A 24,853-nucleotide genomic window follows, 5' to 3' on the forward strand; every position below is an offset into this window, starting at 1 on the left:
TGAAGCCCATTTCTTTAATCTTGTTTCATGGAACTAAAATGTAGGGAGAAATCAGATTGTCAAGAGCAGCAAATGACATTTTTCTGAATTTGGCCTTTGTGCTGAGAGCACGGAGGGCATTGCAGGATTTTAGGTGAGGGATGGCATTAGATTTCCATTTAGAAAACACCTGCAGCGGCGAGGCGGCGCCAGGAGAGGCAGAGGGCGAGATGGGAGGCGGGGAAAGCACTCAGGAGGCCCCTCGCCGCCACCACCCCACCCATCACATCCCCCTGCTGGCAGAAAGGGCTTCCCTGTGGCTCAGCTGATAAAGAGTCTGCCTGCAATGCGGGAGACCTGGGTTTGGTTCCTGGGTTGGGAAGATCTCCTGGAGAAGAGCAAGGCTACCCACTCCGATATTCCGGCCTGGAGAATTTCCTGGACTCTACAGTCCATGGGCTGGCAGAAAAAAACTGAAAAGTCCCCTGCTTTGTAGGGGGCTCTGCCCCGGAAAGGAGTCTCTGTGTGAAGTTTAACCATCACAGATTGGGCAGCCTCCATTTCTCAGACTCCTTCATCTATAATTAATCCCCTCCAAGCGGCCTTGTCAGGAAAAATTACACTTAATCTCTTTTCTGGAGATGAAGAAACCGGGACTTGACTCCCAGCCGACCTGGCCTTGAATCCTGGCTCCACCACCTGCCCAAGGATTTAGGTAGGAAATGAAGCAGTACAAGGCCTGTGGGCTTTGCCACTAACAAAACCTTACTGGGAAGAGTTGCATCTTCTGGGCCCCAGGAGCTGGATTTCTGGCGCCCACCAGCCTGCGGTGGAAGTGATGAGTGCTTCCGACCTCAGCCCTGGGAACAGCCTTGAATCGGCTCCCAGCCCTGCCCCCACCTCCCTGCTTCTCTCCCATCTGTTGCTCTGCGCCCGAGGGGGAGAGTTCTGTAAGGGCGGGGGCCTGGATCCCAGCCAGGGTCCGAGGAGAGGCCTGCCCACCGCTCCACCTACCCTACTCTTTCTGCACCCGTCTTTGTTTCCGGTATTAGCCCGGGTGGGGCGATAAAGAGAGCAACTGCGCCACCTGCTGGACATATTGGGGAAGCTCCAGCTGCACTCGGGTGAGGCGTGGGTGGGAAATGACCCTGTGGGTGTGGCTTCTGAGCCCAAGACTCTTGGGTCAATAAAGGGGATGTAACAAGTGACAAGTGAGCTCTGCTATAGGAGTAACCCCGGGGACAGAGCCCCATTTCAGCCAGAGGCAGGAAATCCAGTGCCAAAGGAGGTGCCTATTACCTGTGCACGGAGGTGATGGGGATTCAGGGAACAGTGCAAGGGGCACAGGGGAGAAAAAGGGTGGGGGAGGCAAATACTTCGATGATTAAAATGCAGTGTTTCCAAGACCAGTGAGGGGCTTCCCACGTGGCACTAGTGGTAAAGAAGCCACCTCCAGGAGACTATAAGAGACGTAGATTCTATCCCTAGGTCAGGAAGATCCCCTGGAGGAGGGCCTGGCAACCCACTCCAGTATTCTTGCCTGGAGAATCCCCATGGACAGAGGAGCCTGGTGGGCTACAGTCCATAGCGTCGTGAAGAGTCGGACACGACTGAAGCGACTTAGCACAGGACAAGACCCATGATGGGAGAAATACAGGCAGACCAGACAGGCAGTTAAATTGACTTAATAGGTTCCTGTTAGGTGCTGCTCCTGAATCCAGAGGGATAAATATTAATAGGAATTCAGCCAAGATAAAGGAAGACATTCCAGAGAGAGGGCGCAGCAAGGCCTGGACCGTGTGGCCATCCTTCTCAGGCCCAGGGCTAGTCTCTTCCTTTCTGCACGCCGCCCCCCCACCCCCACAGACCCACCCCCAGCAGCTGGAATGAACTCAGCGCTTCCCTTGGAAATGCTGTCCCTGCCCTCCACCGACCCCTGGCCAGCAGACTCCCTGCTCCTATCCCCCACGGCTCCAATGGCCTCCTCCTCCAACACAAGCAAGACTAGAAACTAGCGTGGCTGGGAGACTGCTATGCGACCGCCCCGTGCCCACAGATCTGAGGTCAGCCCAGGCCTGAAAGCTCGCTGGCAAGAGGGGAGAATGGCCCCATTTGGGCCCATTCGCCATAGCTCGGGGCTCCCCTGGTGGCTCAGCTGGTAAAGAACCCACCTGCAATGTGGGAGACCTGGGTTCGATCCCTGGGTTGGGAAGATCCCCCAGAGAAGGGAACCCACTCCGGTACTCTGGCCTGAAAAATACCATGGATTGTATAGGCCTTAGGGTCGCAGAGTCCACGAGCGACTTTCACTTTCACCACAGCGCCCTCTGCAGGCGCTTGGATGAACTGATCTGGGGTGAAAGCGAGCATTGCAGAGGTAGATTTAGGAAGAGAAATTCACATCTACATTCACTCCACGAGTCTGCCATTCTGATCAATGCGATATAAGTCAACCATCATTTACTAACAGGTGTCAAATCGTGTGTGTCCTTGGAGGCAGGTGGAACACCAATGAACGTTTCCTGGGGCATCTACTGCCTGAAGTGGGAACTTGATCAGAGTTCCCGAAATTCTAACCAGTGGCCAACTCCTGAGCTGTGACCCAGTGTAAGTTTATACTGACCCCAGAGTCTTCTGATATCCCAAAGCATCTCTGAATTCATTTATGATTCAACTTGTTGGGACAGGATTGTGTTTCACTGTGTGGTATGTGTCAGAGGTCACAGGGCAAGTGCAACATTGAGACGAGGAGCCAAGGCAGGCCCACCCTTCAGTCAAGGGGTCTACTTCGTTGTTTACTATGAATCTGTGAGGTGCACTTCCCTGAGAAGTTATCTCCACTTACAGAGGAGGCAGAAAAACCAATCAGAGTCTTTCCCAGGAGCCCAGGGTGAGTAGAAGCTCAGCTTTCCAGAGCTATCTTTAAGAGCTCTTGACATTTCCTCAAGTGAAGACTGCTTCTCTCTCCTTGGAGATTAGGGTCCTCTGATAGCAGCCAGGAAATTGTGGTCTAGTTGCTCTGTCGTGTCTGACTCTTTGAGACCCCATGGACTGTAGCCCACCAGGCTCCTCTGTCAGTGGCGTTCTCCAAGCAAGAATACTGGAGTGGGTTGCCATTTCCTTCTCCAGGGGATCTTCCCAACTCAGGGATTGAATACTCATCTCCTGCATTGCAGGAAGATTCTTTACCGTTGGGCCACCGGGGAAGCCCACCATCCAGGAACTACTACTAAGAAATCTTTTTTTTCTGTTTCATAAAGTAGTTCTAAAAAGGACAATTTTAAAGCCCAGAAATGTGAGCACTAAATAAAGAAGGAAGTTGTACCAAAGTCAGCATCATGCAAATGAGAGAATGTTTAGGAATGATCAGTATTTGAAAGTCAGCAGCTACAGGTTCAAAATAGTTCTTATAAATGTCCAACCACTGGAAATTTTCAAAATGCCAGGGAGCCAATGGTTTCCAAATGAAAATATTTTTAAAATGTAATAAAAGCCCTCTCTCATTTCTGGTAACATCTCAGTTTACTGAGCAAAATAACCAACAGCCTCTTATATCACGCCAGACTTAGTTCCTGGAAATCTGTAACTATCAGAGCACAGAGCTTGACTAACGACCATTAGACATGGCGCCCACCACGTGTGTTTAGAGAGCTGGCTTGTGTGGGAAAGACTCGCATGTCTGGTCCCCAGGTCACTCACCGTCTTTGAACCTGATAACCACCAGAAGCAGGAAATGGGGAAGCAGAACTGATTTCTGCTTTCTGAGGGAGGGAGCGGAATGTCATCAGATTAAGGGTCAAGTTTCACTATCTGTAAAGAACCCAGGTTTTCTTTTCCCAAAATCAAGGCAAGAAAGAGCACAGACCTTTGAGCTGAAAGACCCAGATTGGAGTTCTAACTCAGCCCTGGCTGTCTCTGAACTGACTCTTTCTCAGTAAATGCCCAGATCCTCAAGGAACCACGCTCCACTGACTTTAGGAGGGCAAGGTGAACAGGCAGTAAGGTATTTGGGAAAATGTTTCACACGTTTTTAGTGTCACACGGGTGATGAGGTTTATCATGAGAAAAGGTGCTGAGATGACATGTGTGTTCTTACAATTCTTTTGTTTTTAAGTACAAATGAGTTTAGGCAAAATGGCGTCTTTGGTTCTGCTGTTGGGGAGCAGTAGTTATCAGATCTGATTGCAAATATCCCATTTCTTTCTTCCTGGTACATGGAAGGACTGATGTTCTCTGCCATCTTCAAAGTCTGGTGTGACCATGTGACTACCCTTGCCATCTGGACAGAACTTTAACAGCAGGCATGCAATCTGTCATATTTCTCTGTCCTGCCTCAGTGACTGGGGAGGCATGTGTTGAGATGAAATTTCCATGTCCTTGGCCCCTTAGTGACTACTGTTGAACAGAGTCCCCAACCTGCATTGACTGTGTAGCAAAAAATAAACTTCTGTTGTGTAAAAGTCACTGCAACCTCAGAGAGACTGATCTTCTAGGGCTAGCTAATCCCTAGAGAGAGTAAACAGCTGCCTGAGAACACACCTTTGATACACGGGCCAACTATGTCTTCTATCAAACTCTCACACCCAAGCCAGTATTCTCCCTGCCCTGAGTCACCCCAAGACCAGGTACTAAACAGCAAGGGCCACACCTGTAGCCCAGAGCCTACCAAAATTATCCAACCTAGCCAATCCTATGCTTCAGTTCAGTTCAGTTCAGTCGCTCAGTAGTGTCCGACTCTGCGACCCCATGAATCGCAGCACGCCAGGCCTCCCTGTCCATCACTATCTCCCGGACTTCACTCAGACTCACATCCATCGAGTCAGTGATGCCATCCAGCCATCTCATCTTCGGTCGTCCCCTTCTCCTCCTGCCCCCAATCCTTCCCAGCATCAGAGTCTTTTCCAATGAGTCAACTCTTCGCATGAGGTGGCCAAAGTACTGGAGTTTCAGCTTTAGCATCATTCCTTCCAAAGAAATCCCAGGGTTGATCTCCTTCAGAATGGACTGGTTGGATCTCCTTGCAGTCCAAGGGACTCTCAAGAGTCTTCTCCAACACCACAGTTCAAAAGCACCAATTCTTCGGTGCTCAGCCTTCTTCACAGTCCAACTCTCACATCCATACATGACTACTGGAAAAACCATAGCCTTGACTAGACGGACCTTAGTCGGCAAAGTAATGTCTCTGCTTTTGAATATACTGTCTAGATTGGTCATAACTTTTCTTCCAAGGAGTAAGCGTCTTTAATTTCATGGCTGCAGTCACCATCTGCAGTGATTTTGGAGCCCAAAAAAATAAAGCCTGACACTGTTTCTACTGTTTCCCCATCTATTTCCCATGAAGTGATGGGACCAGATGCCATGATCTTCGTTTTCTGAATGTTGAGCTTTAAGCCAACTTTTTCACTCTCCTCTTTCACTTTCATCAAGAGGCTTTTTAGCTCCTCTTCATTTTCTGCCATAAGGGTGGTGTCATCTCCATTTCTTTCTGTGAAAACCCCAATAGAGGCTCTGCGTGCCTGCTCTTATCACCACTCCCATCCCCCACCCTACTGCCCTCACAGAGTGTTAGCCATTCAGTCCTGTCCAATTCTTTGTGACCCCATGGACAGTAGCCCACCAGGCTCCTCTGTCCATGGGATTCTCCAGACAAGAATACTGGAGTGGGTCGCCATGCTCTCCTCTAGGGGATCTTCCTGACCCAGGGATTGAACCTACATCTCTTGGGGCTCCTGCATTGGCAGGCTGGTTCTTTACCACTGAGCCACCTGGGAAACCCAATAAAGGCTCTGAACCACGCTATTCTGCCTCCAGGCCAACTCTGATTCTTTCCTATTAGTCCTGCAAGACATTCAGGAGTAGAAACTTCTTCCTTGTGACAATCATTTGTGTGTCTGTGTGTCTTACCATTCTGGATAAAAATGCATCCCAGTCCATTTTAACACAAACCTGACCCATCCTGATGGAAACAGTAGGAGGAAGACTGGGACTGGCTTCATTGGATTTTCTCATCTTCCTCCCAACTTTGGGGTTCTGCTTTGCTCTAGGCGAGCCTCTCCTACTGCAGATGGGCTTTCTCTGTGTGGGGGAACAGGGACCCAAGCATGGCTTTACTATCAGAGCTGAGAAGCAGGAGGTGGTCTTTGTTGCCAATTTCAGAAAAAAAAAAAAAAAAAGTCATAGGGAAAGATCAAATTGGCCCAACCTGAGTCATGTACAATTTCCCTGGGACACAGACGTTTATCAGGATTGAGCCATCTGCTCAATCTTGTGGCTAGCTGCGTGGACAGTGCTGGGCAGCCAGGGGTGGCCATCACTGAGATCTATCATGGCCCTTTCATGGATGGAGCCTGGACACCCAAACCTTGCTGCAACCTAAGGAAAGGACAGTCTGCAGCTAACTGCTCATTAGTACTACTGGGAAACCAGAGAAGCACTGAATGAAGGAACTTCCTTTGATGTAGAAGCTAGGAGGTTCATTCTGAGATAGGGTCAGGCCAACCATTAATATGGTAGTTACAAACAGTCCATGCTAACAATGGGAAAACCACCCCCTTAAATGAGCATGAGCAGAGAAGGGTAGCAAACAGATATCCTTTTTTGCCTGCACCACGTGGCATGTGGAATCTTAGATCCTTGATCAGGGAAGTGCAGAGACTTAACCACTGGGCCTCCAGGGAAGTTCCTCAATGTTATCTCTTGAATGCTCTCACTGCCACACACCGTTTTGTTCAGGTGCATCTGGCTAAAGGAATGTCCAGCTGTCCAGACACCTCTGCCGGGCTTCCTGCTTCAAGTCAATTTCTTGCTGATTCATGTCAATGTATGGCAAAAACCACTACAATATTGTAATTAGCCTCCAATTAAAATAAATAAATTAATTTAAAATTTCTTATGGAACCCCATGGCAAACCCAGCAAACAGGTTATTTGGAGATCTCTGTCTATGGGTCACAGGGAGTGGAAGGAAAAAAGAGAGGGATGGAGTCATGACAAGGCTGACCTCTGTCTAAGGCTGAGACCAGGGGCTCTCAACCTGGAGATACTGGGCTGGCCACCAGGGTCTATGAACACTCGTCCTTGAATATAAAAAATTTAGTGTTCATTTCCTACAGAAAGGATTCAGGGTTTTCATTAGCTTCTCAATGGATATAGCCCCAAATGGGTCAAGAACTGCCATTTTAACAGAAGGTAGCTCAGCTTCCAGGAAACGGCAGAGAGGAGTCCAGGGATTTTTTTTTCTTGACTTCCCCAGCATTTCACTGGTGGGGGCAGAAGTAAGATTTCTTATCTCTACTTCAGTTCCAGTATTTTCCAAATGGAGCTAAAGTCACAGAACTCTAAGCCCCTTGCAGAGTCCTGTGGGGTAGAGAGACCTGGGCCCAAGATCTAATGAGGCAACTTACTAGCAGGTGACTTTACCTGGATGAGCTGACTTCATTGTTGATAAAGAGAGGACAGTCACTCATAGTCATATGAACCCCGTTACAGTAGATGAAACAATGAGCACAGAGAGCTCTCTACTCTCCATCCCATTAATAACCAAAGCTAACAGTATCCAGCCCTTATTTGTCCTAATAGTGCTAAGTGCTTTTTAGGTTTGCTATACCGCTTAAATCTTCACAAAAATTCTACAGAGCAGATACAATTATTATTCCCATTTAATTACAAAAAAAAAGTAAAAACTCAGGGTGGTCAGGAATTGAGCTCAAGTGCATCCTCTTAACCTGAGGCCCCACCTCCTCCATCCATCTTCCCAAGCATGCCATCCACACACATCACCCAAGAAGTCGCCAAAACAAAGCACTCAGAGCAGGCTGCAGGCTCTTGCTACTGAGTGATATGGATAAGAGGCATCTCTTACACTGAGCCCCTGGGACGTGTCAGGCAGGTGACAGTAACAATTCCATCCAGTTAAACTCCTTAAGGAGTTCTTTCTTTTTTTATTATTATTTATTTGGCTGGAATGGGTACCAGTTGCAGCATGTGGGATCTAGTTCCCTGACCAGGGATCGAACTCAGGGCCCCTGCATCGGAAGCATGGCGTCTTAGCTACTGGACCACCAAGGCAGTCCTGGGGAGTGCGTTCATCACAGCTCTCGTGAGAAGCACCTGCTGATGTCAACTCTGCTTGTGCTCTATGCGAGACTATGTGGAACGTGGGCCAGTGCACAGGACCAGTTTCAGGTCACACTATGGTCGCGAGATGAGCCGGGAAGGACAATGTACAGATAGATAGATCATCTTTACGAATGAGAGGCAGCACTGGTCCAAGGTAACGACTCAAGCCAAGGACAAGCTACAAAAGCGGCTGGAATCACAAAGTTTTCACAACTGGTATTTATTTCCAATCACTCCCACTTCTTCACCCTGAGTGGTCCCATTACATCAAGGAAGGGGACCGGCTCCATGAAGAAGGGAATGAATTCCCACCTTCTACGCTCAAAGGCGGTCCAGCAGGGATGAAGGGCTCGCGGCGGCTCTGGGCTCAGGGAGACGGGCACACTGCAGAGGCCCTACCCTGTGGGGTCGGTCTGGCTCCTCTGACAGAGCAGCAGGACTGCAGACATCGCCTGCCTGACTCCCTGCATGTGTTCCAGAGCAGAAGCGAGCTCCGCCAGCAGAGTGAATGCTGGACAGGGGCTTACTAAGACAAGCACCACAACCTGGGCCTGAATCGCCCACTCAGGCAGGCAGGGGCAGGTGACCCAGCCAATGCTCCCTTCCTCTCCCGCCACAGCGGTCATGAAGTCCCCCCCAGGAGCCTTGTGGGACAGTGGCTTCTGCCCACCAGCTTCAGAAAGAGGAAAAGGCAGATGAGTGAGGAGAAACGCGTGGGGGCCCGGCTGCTTCCTCCCAACCCAGCTGCTGCGCCTTCTGGATGCCAGCCCCCTTCCGTGCCGGCCCCCCACCCCTGCGGTGGGCGCTGCAGGGGCCGCCACGTGCTGGGGGGCAGTGGGTAGGGCGCCGGGGCCCACGGGCTGCCTCACTTGCTGGCCACGGCGGACAGCTGGTCCCGGATGCGGCCCAGTCCGTCTAACATCGTGTCCAGCGTCTCCTTACTCAGCTCCACGGTGATGGCCGACACGGAGGGCCTGTCCCCACACAGACTGGGATCTTCCAGGATCTGAGAAGAGAACGTTTCCCCAGAGTCAAGGCCACCTCCCCTCAACCCGCAGGCCTTACCTGGTTCTGGTGAAGCTCTGAGGAGAGGCTCTTGGCTCAGTGTCACGAGCGCTAGTCCTGGAGTTACCCAGCAAATGGGGGCAGGACGGGAGCCGTCTTGGGGGCTCCGAAAAGGAATTGGAGAAGCCCAGGCTCCCTGACCCTCCCACCCCCAACTCAGCGCGAGTGAAAAATACCGCCTGGGTGCATGCTGGCACTTTAGGCCAGGGCTCCACGGGTACGTAAGAATCTGCCAGGATGCAGGAAAAATATTACTATCTCTAGTTACATGTGTTTGCATCTTTTTTTAAAAGTTGATCTTTTTTAAGTCTTACACTAACAGTTAAAAACTCAAGTTGTTAGAGGCACCCTCTGTTTTCATTTTCTAACCGGTGTTGAGTTTCTGGCTGTCTGCTGGTTAACTAAATACAGCAGTACCTTATCTAGTTTTAACTAAAAACTGAAAGAAAAAAAAAAACAAAGCAAAACAGGCAAGAATACTGGAGTGGGTTGCCAGTTCCTTCTCCAGGGGATCTTCCCGACCCAGGGATCGAACCCGGATCTTCTGCATTGCAGGCGGATTCCTGATCATCTGAGCCATCAGGGAAGCCCACGTTTTAACTAAACAAACCCTAAAAATAGGTATGTGACTTGAAAAGACTCCTGAAAATAACTGAAGATACCACCAATGAGGCAACTGCATGTGAACAATAAAATGAAGAACTGCCATTTCTCCAACTGCTAATAGGAGCCCCTGTTCAGCATGGTACAAACAGTGACAGCCCCCTTAGTCTGGACAAGAATTCAGTCAAGTATACCACACTTACCAAGAAGACAATTTGACATTTGAGTGCATGCTCCTATTGTTAAAGCCAAACCTTCCTGTTTAAGTGTCAAAGGTAACCTTTAGGTTCAGCAAATTATTTTTAAAATTTGTATCTCGTGTCTGTCTTATTTTTTTTTAATATTTCTACTTTTGGTATAGGTTTTTTTATGACTGTACTATGCTAATTCAAGTATACTTTCTAAATAAACACTCTGTACTTTAGGGGTGCTACAATTTCTTAATTTATGGGGTTAGGGGCTTCCCTGGTGGCTCAGCAGGTAAAGAATCTGCCTGCAATGCAGGAGACACAGGAGGTGCAAGTTTGATCCTTGGGTCAGGAAGATCCCTGGAGAAGGGAATGGCTACCCACTTCAGTATTATTGCCTGGTAAAATTCCATGACAAATGAGCCTGGCGGGCTACTGACACGACTGAGCGACTAAACACACACACAGAGATCCCATGATTTTGGAGACTGGCATTTCCGCTGGTCTGTGGGACACAGATCCTGCATGCCCGCCCCCCTGCCTTCTAGTGAGCATGACGGTGGACATACCTTCATCTGGAGCAAACAGGTGGGGACGGCCATGCGGCTGATGCTGTCTGAGGAGGTTTTGATGTCCACCCTCCAGTCCAGGTCTACCAGGCGCGGCAGAGAGACTGCAGGGATACAGCTGAGCTCAGCCCTCGTACCACCGACTAACCAAGCCTTTACAACAGGCAGCTCTAAGGGCTGCACACGTGTAAGGCCCTTAGTCCGCACAGCAAGCCTCTGAGGGAGACAGAGAGATGGGGCCCAAGAACCCACAGCAAGCCCTGGGCCTTCCCGACCACTGGTCGTGGCCCACACTTGTTATAGTGTGGACTCCTGGTGGACAGAACCTCCAGGCTTCTGCCTGAACACCTAGCCCTCCAGATATCAAGGGAGAATGAGGAATGAATGACACACGTAGAGAAGGTGAGGCCATGGCCTCAGTCTTAGGAAATGTGTAGCTGTGCCAACAGCAGAAAGAGCTTTTGTTTGAGAGACACACAGGCTTGGCTTCAATATTCCTGTTTATCCTCTAAGCCTCTGTTTGCTCATCTGTATAATGGGGATGATCCTCACCCCGTTTACAAGGTTGCTGGGAGGACTAAATGAAGCTAATGCAGGCCGAGTTCTGCAGCACTGTGACCAAGTTTAGTGACCGTTTATCAAGCACCCAGTTTTATTCACTCTTCCACAATAATTTCAATTATGATTAATTTGTTTTCTAATGGAAACACAGTCATTGTAAGTACTTTCTGCTTTGGACATTGGGTTTTTTTTTTTTTTTTAACAACATGCCTTATAATCAGAAAAAATATTAAAAAGTAGAATTAAAAAGAAATGCAGAACCACCACTGTTGAGTTTGGAATTGGGTTAATTCACTTTTGTTTTAGTTAAAAACTCCAGCAGATTTAGGGTTAGGGCTGGGGAGGAAGGGGGGTGGGGGAAGAGGCAGGTTCCTTGGTACTCACTCTGACTCGCTTGGGCTTCAGCTCTCCAAGCAGATCTGTTTAGGGAAAGATGAGAAAAACAGAATGGAAAAGGGATGCCAACTGAGTCTTCCGATAATGAGGCCTGTGGGCCTGGGCCTCCGCTCCCAGTGACCTTCAAACCTACAATCCCCTCCTGACAGGAGAGGACCACAGAAATGGCCCCCTCCAAGGAGCAGCTATTTGTTTTACAGACTCGAGTGATGCAGAGGCCACAGGTGATCAGTTTTCACGGCTTAGGAAAAACAAGAGAAAGCTAAATGTCCTGTAATCACATGGTACTACTGTTCTCAGAGACAGAACAGAAAAGGTGAACTCATCCTTTGTTACTAGGCATCTACACCATGTTGGCACCTTACATAAAACACACCCAGACAGAACTAACGTTACAGCAAATCACGCCGCAGTGAGGGGCAGAGTCAGAGTAAAGCGTGGTTACCCGTGAGAAGGTTTCTAAATAAGCAACAAAACCTTTGGTAAGTAAGCGTTATCTGTTGTGATTATCTCAGAGGTCTGTTCAAGCCTGCTGCTAACCAGTAGTTAATCAGTTCTGCTTAAATTGTATGTACTGAAAAGGATTTTCCCAGCTAGAAAATGTACAGATAATTCACAAAAGAAAGAAAAATGATCAATAACATGAAAAAGATATTTAACATCACTAGTACCAAAGATTCATGCGAGCATGCTAAGGCACTTCAGTCATGCCCAACTCTTTGCAACCCTTTGGACTGTAACTCTCCAGGTTCCTCTGTCCCTTGGATTCTCCAGGAGAGAATGCTGGAGTGGGCTGCCATGCCCTCCTCCAGGGGATCTTCCTGACCCAGGGATCAAACTCGGGTCTCTTGTGTTTCCTGAACTGGCAGGTGTGTTCTTTACCACCAGCACCACCTGGGAAACCCAGTACCAAAGATACGTAAATGGAAATAAGGTACCGTTTGCCATTTGTAAAACTCAGAAGTAAAAAAACAAAACTCCCCCAGTGCCGGTGATGGTGTGGGAGAGGGGCACACCCACGTCCTACTGATGGAGAAGTAGTTGGTGCAATATTTCCAATGGCTGACTTGATAATAAAAAGCCAAACGTCACTATCACCATTTACCAGCAAGGAAACAGTTAAGCACAATGTGGGCAAAGGTTCCCCAATAAAGTGTTCACTGAAGTGAAAACTGCCAGCAGCCTAAATGTCTAACACTAAGGTATCTATTAACTAAATTGTACATAATTTCTTCACATAATGAAATACAGTTAGCCATTAAAAATAATACTGAAGGTACATATTTATCACCCTGGAATATCATTCACATTAATACTGTGAACTGAAAACAAGCAAGTTATAAAACGGCATGACCCTACAGTGTTAAACACAAAAGCAAAACAAAAATCCCTCCCTCTCTGTGTAAATGGAAAAAGCACACCCCTCGAAAAAGGTTTGCTGTTAAGGAATGAACACTGCTAACCCTCTGGGTGGTGGATTTAATAGATTTCTTCTTTTTTGCTTACCTGTGCCTGCCTTTCAAGAACGAGCATATTCTATCTAGAAGAGAAATTAAAACATACCAGCATTATAAGAAACTCTCAAGAAATGAGCACTTACATGTGTTCCAGGATGATTTTTGTCAGCAGGTTTTTGAGGTTTTGGTGGAAATTTTCAGGGAAGAGTGCCAGAATTGCCTCGGCGGAGGAGAGGTCACGGAACACGGCCAGCCTGGTGAGGCGGTGCAGGGCTTGGAGCAGCTGCGGGGCAGACGGGGAGCCTGAGCGGTGAGAAGCACTGGGACAGGGGACAGGGTGCCATCCCCTGCTGGGAAGAGGGCCTGCCGCACACTGCCACGGTCACTCACGCGGGGTCTCAGAAGTGCAGAGGCCCTGGGGGTCCAGCCGCTGATGCCCACGTGCCTCAGCCCACCTCCAAGTTCACTTGTTGCCTAGAGGACATGCAGCTGCCTGACCAAGGATGCTATCAACCTGCCAGAAAGTTTCTCTGCTGGTGGGCAAAGGGCTAATAAAGCCCGTTTTTTTCCTGGTGCACAGACTCTGACCTTAAGCTAACTTTCTAGCCTGTTCCCCTGGTAATGTGAGAGAAGCGGCAAGTCAGCTGTGTTACCAGGCAACGCTGCACTGGTCCCTGCCGCTGGACCGGGAGGCCTGTGGAGACACCAGAGCCCACGGTGTGGGCTTCCCTGAGTGTGGTCACATGGTCCCTGCCAGCGCCCAAAGCTATGCTTACTGCACTGGCACTGGCTCCGGGGGAGTTTGGGCTTTTCATCCAGAGTGGCTGGAATGTCACCTCCTTACCCCCAGCTGTCACCAGGGAGGGCGAGGAGAGCAAAGAGCTCCAGGCTGGCTGTGCAGAGCCCCCTGTGGAAGGAGCGCCTGGCGCTGCCCCGCTAGGACATGGCCCAGGCTCCACCCCGTGTTGTTCCGAGTGCACGAGTAGCCAAGTGTGGCCTGTCCTCATCTTGTGAGTATTACACTGCTTAGCTGAACCTAACAAGATGCTCCGCAGGTAATTTTCTCTGCCTTAGGGCTTTCTCAGATGCCATGGGAGGTTGCTCAGCTCAGAAAAGCACAAGTGTGGCTTTTGTGCACACTGTCTAGGTAACAAATCTGAAAAGGAAATGGTCAAGAGCTTTGATTCTGGATATCGTCTTCCCATCCATGCCTTATTTATCACAACGATGTGAAGGTTCAATGACAATAGCTTTTTGGGGGGGCGGAGGGCATAGTTGCTTTACAATACTGTGTTAGATTCTGTTGCACAACAAATGGTATCAGGAGAAGGAAATGGCAACCCACTCCAGTATTCTTGCCTAGAGAATCCCCATGGAGAGAGGAGCCTGGCAGGCTACAGTCCATGCGGTCACAGGAGACGGAGACGACTTAGCAACTAAACCACACCAAAGTGTATCAGCTATCAGTATACATATATCCCCTCCCTCTTGGGTCTCCGTCTCACCCCTCATCCTACAGGGGTGCCTCTAGGCCACCACACGGCACAGAGCTGAGCTCCCTGTGATACACAGCAGGTTCCCACTAAGTTCCCTAACATTAAAAAAGAAATTATCTATTTTAAGTTTGCTGTAATGTCAACAGACAATTCAGGGGAAAACTTCCCTTGACCGTGGCAGTGGCTGGGACGTCAACGAAGAGACTGATGAGCTGAGAAGCCAGTGGCCAGAGGTCATTTCTGACCACACTTACTTGTTCTGCCTCCTCCTGGGTCACGGACAAGCTGGAACACGTAACATCCAAGAGATTCTTGGAGCCAAGGGCTGAGCTGGAAAAGCTCTCTTGGCACAGCTGTCTGACAACATCTTTTGAAGAGGCCTATAAATTAATTCACAGATGGAAAAAGACAAAATAAGAAACAAACTCAGACTCTGAAAATACATTTCTTAAGAACATTACTTTGCCGACTAAGGTCCGTCTAGTCAAGGCTATGGTTTTTCCAGTGGTCATGTATGGATGTGAGAGTTGGACGGTGAAGAAGGCTGAGCACCGAAGAATTGATGCTTTTGAACTGTGGTGTTGGAGAAGACTCTTGAGAGTCCCTTGGACTGCAAGGAGATCCAACCAGTCCATTCTGAAGGAGATCAACCCTGGGATTTCTTTGGAAGGAATGATGCTAAAGCTGAAACTCCAGTACTTTGGCCACCTCATGCGAAAAGTTGACTCATTGGAAAAGACTCTGATGCTGGGAGGGATTGGGGGCAGGAGGAGAAGGGGACGACCGAGGATGAGATGGCTGGATGGCATCACAGACTCGATGGACGTGAGTCTGAGTGAACTCCGGGAGATGGTGATGGACAGGGAGGCCTGGTGTGCTGTGATTCACAGGGTCACAAAGAGTCGGACACGACTGAGTGACTGAACTGAACTGAACTGAAGAACATAATACAGTCTCGGTTAAGGCGTAACACCTAAGAGGGGCATAGTACACTTCCATTTCTGGGAAGATGATGTGGATGTACTTTTTCTTATTTTTCCTGCTAAACACAGCTAAACTCCCCAGGCACTTTACAGAAATGTAAGACAACACTGAAAAGGGAGAGAAGGCAGACCTAGGGCCCTCATGACCAAGGAATGACACGGTCATATTATGTCCTGAGACTGCGGACCTTGTTTAAATTTTCTGTTTTAGCTGGCTTTCTCTTTCGCTGCTCAGGTAGCACAGGGAGTGTGTGTGTGTGTGTAGGGAGGATGCGGCCTCATGACTACCAAAGGAGATGACAGCCCAGCTCCCCTATTGGTTCCTGACGACACTCTAACGCGGGGCTCCTTGCTGACACTCTAACGTGGGGGCTCCTTGCTGACACTCTAACGTGGGGCTCCTTGCTGACACTCTAATGCGGGGGCTCCTTGCTGACACTCTAACGTGGGGCTCCTTGCTGACACTCTAATGTGGGGCTCCTTGCTGACACTCTAACCTGGGGGCTCCTCGCTGACACTCTAACGCGGGGGATCCTTGCTGACACTCCAACGCGGGGGCTCCTTGCTGACACTCTAACACGGGGCTCCTTGCTGACACTCTAACGCGGGGCTCCTTGCTCACACTCTAACGTGGGGCTCCTTGCTGACACTCTAACGCGGGGCTCCTTGCTCACACTCTAACGTGGGGCTCCTTGCTGACACTCTAATGCGGGGGCTCCTTGCTGCCACAGCGCAGAGGCGGAAGTTCTGGCTCCGTGTGGTCTCCACTCATGCCCGGGGTGGTGGAACCCGCTGGTGGGGAGGGAAGTCCAGCTGCCTACTTGGCTTTCTCTGACGCCAACTGACGGGGCCGCTGAAACACCTTGTCACAGCCTCACATGGCAGAGTCTGTGCCCCCCCAGCCTTTGCTGACACAGTTTCCCTTTGCGGGGCCACAGTTTTTTCTGTGGTGCTTTGGTGGAGCAGAACAGTTACTGTCTTAACGGTTTTTCCTCTTCTTAAGCTATCCCTTTCTTGGTCTTCGGTAAGAGAAAGTAAGTATTTGCTGGAGTTTCTTTGTCTTCACCCATTGGGCTCCTGGGTGACCCTCTTCTTCAGCTCAAAGTCTGGGACATATGAGCAAAAAAGAAAAGCCACTGTCCAATGTGGCTCTAACTGTATATAGAAGAAGTATTTAAGATAACTATATCATAAATAAGGGACTACTTCACTCTACCTGGTAAAATGATGATCGATATTGCCACTGAGATTGTGATGTTATATAAATAAATGTAATAAGTTGAACAAGCTCTCTAAGAGTTATAAAGAGAATTACATTTTAAAGCACTATAGATAAATCAAAATGGAATTCCCCCAAATGGTCAACTGGTCAAATAACCCACAGCAAAATTAAAGAAACAAAAAATAAAGACTAAATGGATTAAAACCAGGGTCCCCAACCTCCAGGATCTAATACCTGATCACCTGAGGTGGAGGTGATATAATAGTAACAGAAATAAAGTGCACAATAAATGTAATGTTCTTGAATCATATCAAAATCACAGCCCCCAAACCAGTCTGTGGAAAAACTGTCTTCCACAAAAATGGTCCCTGGTCCCAAAAAGGTTGGGGACTGCTAGATTAAGAAATATGATCAGTTAAACGCTGTCTGCAAGAAACTCCCTTAAATATAATGGCAGAAACAGATTAAAAGAATGGAAAAGGAGATCATGCGAGCAATCAGGAAAGCAAGAGTGGCGACATGACCATCAGATAAAGTAGACTTCACAGCAGAGAAAACTACCAGGACAGAGAGGGACATTAAATAAGATGAAAAGTTCTGTTCACCAAGAAGACGTCCTGAATGTAAGCACTCGGCAAGAGAGCTACTAAACATGGGAAGCAAAAACAGAAGTGAGAGGAGGAATCGACAAATCCATAAATACAGCTGGACTCCTTAACACCCCTCTTTCAACAATTGATACAACAACTAGACCAGATTCAACAAGGATACAGGAGAACTCTGCAACACCATCAATCAACCTAATTGACATTTATGGAACACCACCCAGTAACAACAGAATACACACTCTTTTCAAAAGCTCACTGAACATATACCAAGAGAGATGATATCCTGAGCCAAATAACAAAGCCTAATGAATTTAAAAGAACTGAAATCATACAGAGAGTGCTGTCAATGAACACAATAGAATCAAACTAGCAATCAATAAGAAAGACCAAAGAAATGTGTCCAAACATTTGGAAACAATAATCCACAGACTAAAGGGACAGTCTCAAGGGAAAGCTTAGAAATATATGAAATAACTTATTTCATTTATACAAGTGAATAAATGAAAATGAAATACAACGCCCCAATTTTGGGGATACAGCCAAGATGGTGCCGAGAGAGAAATTTACAGCACTGAATGCATACATTAGGAAAGAGGAAAAATCTCAAAACAAATAACCCAAGTTCTCATCTCAAGGACCTAGAAAAACATGAGCACAATAAACCTAAAGGAAGAAGGAAGGAAATAACAAAGAGCAGACATCAAAAAAAATGAAAACAGGAAAAAAGAGGAATCGATCGAACAAAACACTGGTTCTTTGAAAATATCAAACTTTAAAAAATTAACTAAATTAAATAAATTAATTTTAGAAAATTAACAAACTTTTAGCAAGACTGACAAAGTTAAAAAGAAAGGAAACACTAATTACCATTACCAGGAAGGCAGTAGGGTATATCACTACAGATCCTGCAGGTTTCAAAAAGAAAATAAGAGAATAACTAAATACAACAACTATACACACATAAATTTGACAGTTTAAATGAAATGGATCAATTTCTCAAAAAAACCCCACAAACTACCACAACTCTCCCAATATAAAACTGAAAACTTGAACAGTCCTGTAACTATTAAGGCAACTGTATTTGTAATTTTAAAACCCCTAGAAAAGAAATCGCCAGACTCAGACAGTTTCACTGGAGAATTCTAACAAGCATTCGAAGAAAGAATTAACTAATTCTACACAATCTTTTTCTAGAAAACATAAAAGGAGGAAACATTTCCCAATTCATTTGACAAAGGCAGCATTACTCTGATACCAAAATCAGACAGAGAATATATGTAAAACCAACCAAACAAACAATAGACCAAAATCCCTCATAAAAAGAGATGCAAAGATCCCTAACAAAATACTAGCAAATAGAATTTAGCAATATATAAAAAGCATTATTCACTATAACCAGGTTGAATTTACTCCAGGGATGCTAGCTAGGTCAGTTCAGTATTCGAAAATCTACGTAGTCCATCATATTAACAGGCTCAAGAAGAAAATCACAGGATATCAATCAATGTAGAAAGAGCAGTAGATAAAATTCAACATCCATTCTTGATGGAAACTCTCATAAAACTAGGAATAAAGGGGAACTTCCATAACTTGATCTAGAGCATCTACCAAAAAACCTAGAGACAGCATACTTAACAATGAAAGACCAAAGTTGGGAACAAGACAAAGCTGTCTGCTCTCACTATGGTTACTCCACACAGTGCTGAAAATTCTAGCCACTAAAACAAGGCAAGGGGAAGAAAGACAAGGTTTGCAGATCAGAATGGAAGAAACAAAACTGTCCCTATTTGCAGACAGCATGACAGTCTATGAGAAAGCCCAAAGAAATGTACAAAGAATTATTAGAATAAATGAGGTCAGCAGTTTGCAAATTCAAGAGACATATACAAAAATCAGGTGTATTTCTACACACTAGCAAGGAACATGCAGAAACTGGAATTAAAAGTACAATATCATTTGCAACTGCTCAAAAAAAAAAAAAAAAGAAGAAATACTTAGGAATCCGTCTAACAAGGCATGTACAGGACTTCTATGCTGAAAATTACACAGCACAGACTAAAAAAAACAAAGATCTCAGTCAATGAGGAGACACATCATGACCATGGATCGGAAGATCCAACACATTAAAATGATGTCAATTTGCTCCCACATGATAAACAGATTTAACCCAATTCCTATGAAAATCTCAGCAAATTTTCTTTTTTTTTTTAAAAGTATATCCAAGATCATTCTAAACTTTATATAGAAAGGCAAAAGAATTAGAACAGCTAAAGTAATTTTGATAAAGAATGAAGTAGGAGGAATCCACCTGCCTGATTTTAAGACTTAGTATATAGTTATGGTAATCAAGAATATATGGTATTTTCAGAGGGATAAACAAATAGATCAATGGAACAAACCAAAGACCTCTGAAGTAGACCTACACAAATATGCCTGACTGATTCTTGACAAAATTGCAAAAGCAATTCAACAGACGAAATCGACTTTTCAACAAATGGTACTTGAATGACTGGATATTCATAGGCCAAAGCAGGGGGTAGGGGGGAACCTCAAATTGTCTCACACACCTTATACAAAATTAAGGCAAAACTGGTCACAGATTAAATGTTAAAAGATATATAAATGGAATATACAAAACTATAAGCAAAAAATAGGGGAAATATTTGAGAGCTATGGCTTCACAAAGAGTTGTGAGAATGTATACCAAGAGTACAATTCTTTAAAAAAAAAAAAACCCACAGTTCATATAAGGAAATTTTTTTTTAAAAACCTGTATTTCATCAAAATTAAAACCTTTGCTCTGCAAAAGCTTCTGTTACAAGCTGAACTGTGTCCCCCTAAAATTTACTTATTGAAGTCATAACTCCCAGGATCTCAAAATGCAATCTCATTTAGAAATAGGATTGCATGCATGCGTGCACACTGAAAATATAACTAGTGAAGATAAGGTCATACATATGTGCTGAGTTGCTTCAGTCATGTCCTACTCTGTGCAATCCTATGGACAGTAGGCTGCTAGGCTCTTCTGTCCATGGGGATTCTCCAGGCAAGAATACTGGAGTGGGTCCATGTCCTCCTCCAAGGGATCTTCCCAACCCAGGGATCGAACCCAGGTCTCCCATTTTGCAGGCAGATTCTTTACCATCTGAGCCACTAGGGAAGCCCCAAGGAACACAGGGTGAACTCTAATCCAGTATGACTGATGCCGTAATTAAAAGGGAAATTTAGAAACAGAGATGCCAACAGGGAGAACTCCATGTGAAGGTGAAAGCAGAGACTACAAACACCAAATATTATCAGAAACCAACAGACGGTAGGAGGGAAGCATGAAACAAACCATCCCTCAAAGCCCTTAGAGGGAACCAATTTGACCGACACCTTGATCTCATACTTCTGGCCTCCAGAGCTGGAAGACAATACATTTCTGCTGGCTGAGCCACCAATTCTCTGTAGCTATACACTAGGAAAGAATATGTGCAAAGCACATATATAACAAAGGACTACACTCTCGAATATATAAAGAAACTCAAAAGTAAAAAGCAAACAATGCAATTAAGAGTATGAACAAAAGACATAAACAGATATTTCTCTGAAGAGATACAGAAGGTAAGCACATGAAAAGAAGTCCAAAATCATTAACCATTAGAGAAATTCAAATTCAAACCACAATGAGATAGAAATACACGCCTATCAGAATAGCTCAAATAAAATACAGTGATGCCAATAAATGCTGGTGAGGATGGGGAGAAACTGAATCAATCATGCACTGCTGTTGCGAATGTAAAGTGGTACAGCCATTCTGGAAATTTTGGCAGTTTCATAAAAACAAAACAAAACCCCAAAACATGCAACTACTAAAAGATCCAGAATTGTGCTCCTAGGCATTCATTTCAGAGAACTAAAGACTTAGGCTCAATACAAAAAAAAACCGTATACAAGTGTTTACAGCAGCTTTATTTGTAATAGCAAAAAAACCTGCCGATGTCATACCATGTAATACTACTAAGCAACAAAAAAGAAACAACTATTGATACAGAGACATTACTTTGACGACTAAGGTCCGTGCCGACTAAGGTCCGTCCCGTCTAGTCAAGGCTAAGGTCTGTCTAGTCAAGGCTATGGTTTTTCCAGTAGTCATGTATGGATGTGAGAGTTGGACTGTGAAGAAGGCTGAGCACCGAAGAATTGATGCTTTTGAACTGTGGTGTTGGAGAAGACTCTTGAGAGTCCCTTGGACTGCAAGGAGATCCAACCAGTCCATTCTGAAGGAGATCAGCCCTGGGATTTCTTTGGAAGGAATGATGCTAAAGCTGAAACTCCAGTACTTTGGCCACCTCATGGGAAGAGTTGACTCATTGGAAAAGACTTTGATGCTTGGAGGGATTGGGGGCAGGAGGAGAAGGAGACGACCGAGGATGAGATGGCTGGATGGCATCACGGACTCGATGGACGTGAGTCTGAGTGAAGTCCGGGAGTTGGTGATGGACAGGGAGGCCTGGCGTGCTGCGATTCATGGGGTTGCAAAGAGTCGGACACGACTGAGCGACTGAACTGAACTGAACTGAACTGATTGATACATACGGCATGGATCAATCTCCAGAAAACTAGGCTCAGAGAAAAAAGCCAGTCCCCAAAGGTTGTATATTGTATTACTTCATTTATAGAACATTGTTGAACTGAGAAAATTATAGAAATGAAGAACAAATTAGTGAATGCCAGAGTTCAGAGAGGGAGTGAAGCCTTAGGGCAAGTGGGTGTAGCTCTATAACGGAAACATGAAAAACCCCGTGGTGATGGAGAATGTTCTGCATCTAGACTATCAAAGCCAATATCCTCGTTGTGGTATCATACCATAGCTTTGCAAAATGCTATCACTGGGGGAAACTGGGTAATGGCAAATAGGATCTCTCTGTATAGGGTGTTTTTTTGTTTTGTTTTCTCGCAACTGCCTGTAAATCAAGATCTCAAAATTAAAGTGCATGGGGAACTGGTAAGGCGGATCTAGCGATTACTACCCCAATGCGCCAGTCCCCAAAGCCAGCCCCAGAGACTTTTAGTAGGGCTTCGTACAGCACCTCCAAGTACAATGGCTTGTTTGTTTTCCCCACTATCCTGTCAAAGCGATACTAATTTTGTTCCTACTGTCAAAAAGCTCGGAAAGGCGCAACCACCTGCCAGGGGTCACAGTGAGAGGCAGTGGCAGAGTCGTGGCTCCAAATCAGGGTTGGTTTATTCTCAACTCCTCCTCTGTCCAAAGTCTCGGAGACAAAGGCCCGTCTTGCGCTGCCCCCAGCCCTCCCCTCCCCTTTACCTTCAGCAGGCTCTGGAGAGCTACAAAGTTCTCCGCCGTCAGCGCGGCCATCTTTCCCGAGTCACGTGACCGAGATAGGCGTGGAAGCACGGTCACGTGGCTCCGATAGCCGCGCGGGGCGTACCGGGGGCTGTAGTCCTTCAGGGTGGCGGGAGCGGCCTGAATTGCGGAGGTAGGGAGTGGGGAGGCGCGAAGGCGGGACCGCTCAAGCCCGGAGACTCGAGGACCGTGGGATTTGCAGGACGCAGGCGCTGGATAGTTTTCAGGGGGAAAAAAATGGCTTCCCTGGTGGCTCAGGCGCTAAAAGCGTCTGCCTACAATGCGGGAGACCCGGGTTCGATCCCTGGGTCGGGAAGATCCCTGGAGCAGGAAATGGCAATCCACTCCGGTACTCTTGCCTGGAAAATCCCATGGACAGAGGAGCCTGATAGGCAACAGCCCATGGGGCGCAAAGAGTCGGACACTACTGAGCCCCTTAAAACGTTGTCTACTCGCCAGGTCCCGGGAAAACGGATTTTCTTGGCTCGTGTGGATGGGCTGGCTGATTTGGGGAACTGCATCTACAGGCTTGAGGAGCGCCTTGGAAACGTAGCTCTTCTGGAGTGATTATCGCACCTGGCCGCTCGGAATTAAAATGTGGCTGTGCACGTCATTACAAATTCTTGGAATGTACCCCCCAACCCCCACCCCACCTGTCTCGAAGATTGCTTTCACGCGTACAGTTTCCTTTTTGTCCCTGGGGTAGGTACCAGCTGGTAGTAGTAACCTTATTAAATGAGGTGTTGATGACTTTCCCTAGTCCTGGAGGAGATCCATGCTGATAAGCAGGTGGGGAAGTTTTAGGGAGAAGGAGTAGAAAGGGAATCCAATGAAAGATATTACCTAATTAGGTTCCTATGACACCTATAGCCGGGATGGGAGGTGTGGTTCATGGAAATGATTTAATTCATTGATTCAACAAAATAATTGGAACACATGTAAGGGTGGTTTTGAGTGGACAGTACAGGACTCTTGATTTGCCCAGTGATTAGATCCCATCTTGGAACAGATTCAAACTGTAAAGTCCTGGAACTTGGTTTGGAAGGAACCACCTACCTCCTCTGCCCTCCATCCCCCAGCCTCTGACAGTTCCCTTACGCATCTTTCCTATCTAGTGGTCTTTCTTTTACCATCCCCAGTTCCTTCATGAAATCTGGCTCGAAACAGGTTCTGATGAATTTAAGCCAGAGAAAGAATGTCTAACTGTGAATCCAGAAATTGGTCATTAGTTTTTCTGCCTTCTATTTCTCCCCCCTCTTCCTTTTGGTCTCCCAAAAGGGGATGTTGTCCAAGCTCAGGACAACAGACATAGGCTGTTGAGAACGAACCTCTATCTGGACTAGAAGATTGTCCACCTTGTCCTGGAGTCCTGATTCCAGCTCTCTTTCTTGGCCTCTTCCTCTTCTTTTCTCCCAGGACCACATGGCTTGATTTTTCTTTTCTGCCAATAAGTCCCTGTAAACGCTAGGTTTACTTCTGCCTGTATCCATAGGACCGCCCACTGCTCTGAGTGAATTAAATGTTTGTTAACAACCCCTCAGAAACCGGTGGTTGATTCATGTCAAGGTATGGCAAAACCCAACACAATATTGTAATTAGCCTCCAATTAAAATAAATAATTAAAAAATTACTTTCTCAGAATTTTCTGCAGGATATTACCTTATTATTTGCAGGTCTGTGCTTTCTGTCTTACTTTGGGAAGATGGGCAGAATGGTCACCAGCCTCCAGGATGGCTCTCAATGACCCCCGCTCCCTGGTATTCCCACCCTTGTGAAGTCCCCTCCTGCATGGTGCCACAATTAGTCTGTGTGACCAATAGCAGGTGTCAGAAGTGATGGTATGTCACATCTAAGATTAGTTGTAAACTAACTTTTAGTTAACTTAGTTTAAACTAAGTTTAGTTATAAACTAGACAGCTTCTCAGTACTCTTTTTTTTTTTTTTTTGGTTTGATTTCTTTTTCCTGAATCTCTTGCTTCCAGGAAAACAAGCTGTCGTGATATGAAAAGTTCTCTGGAGAGATTCGTATGGTGGAAAACTGAAGCCTCTGACCAATAGCCAGCTAGAGACTAAAAAGCCTGCCAACGGCCTCATGACCGAGCTTGGAAGCAGATTCTCAGCCCAGGTAGAGCGTTGAGATGACAGTGGTCATGGGCAACACCTCGACTACAACCTCACAAGAGGTTCTGAGCCAGAACTGCGGCTAGACCACTCCTGGATCTCTGGCCTTATGAGTGTTTGTGGCTTTAAGCTGCTAAG

At 46.6% G+C, this 24,853-nt stretch overlaps 1 protein-coding gene and 1 long non-coding RNA gene across 2 annotated transcripts; one reads left to right on the plus strand and one right to left on the minus strand.

The window, feature by feature from the left end:
- The first annotated feature begins 7,915 nt into the window (after positions 1 to 7,915).
- Positions 7,916 to 12,450, plus strand: LOC120876890. The gene is made up of 2 exons (XR_005724233.1): positions 7,916 to 9,482; positions 9,783 to 12,450. It is a non-coding gene; the product is annotated as an uncharacterized LOC120876890 (long non-coding RNA).
- COMMD9 (COMM domain containing 9) lies at positions 8,293 to 22,629 on the minus strand. The gene is made up of 6 exons (XM_040259032.1): positions 22,556 to 22,629; positions 14,686 to 14,811; positions 13,079 to 13,218; positions 11,467 to 11,501; positions 10,522 to 10,625; positions 8,293 to 9,102 (listed from the first exon to the last, which is right to left on the minus strand). The coding sequence occupies exons 1-6, from the start codon at positions 22,604 to 22,606 to the stop codon at positions 8,962 to 8,964; spliced, it is 597 nt and encodes a 198-aa protein (XP_040114966.1). The 5' UTR covers positions 22,607 to 22,629; the 3' UTR covers positions 8,293 to 8,961.
- Positions 22,630 to 24,853: the final 2,224 nt, after the last annotated feature.

The sequence above is a fragment of the Oryx dammah genome, unplaced genomic scaffold, assembly GCF_014754425.2.
Source record: "Oryx dammah isolate SB20612 unplaced genomic scaffold, SCBI_Odam_1.1 HiC_scaffold_17, whole genome shotgun sequence".
Classification (NCBI taxonomy): domain Eukaryota; kingdom Metazoa; phylum Chordata; class Mammalia; order Artiodactyla; family Bovidae; genus Oryx; species Oryx dammah.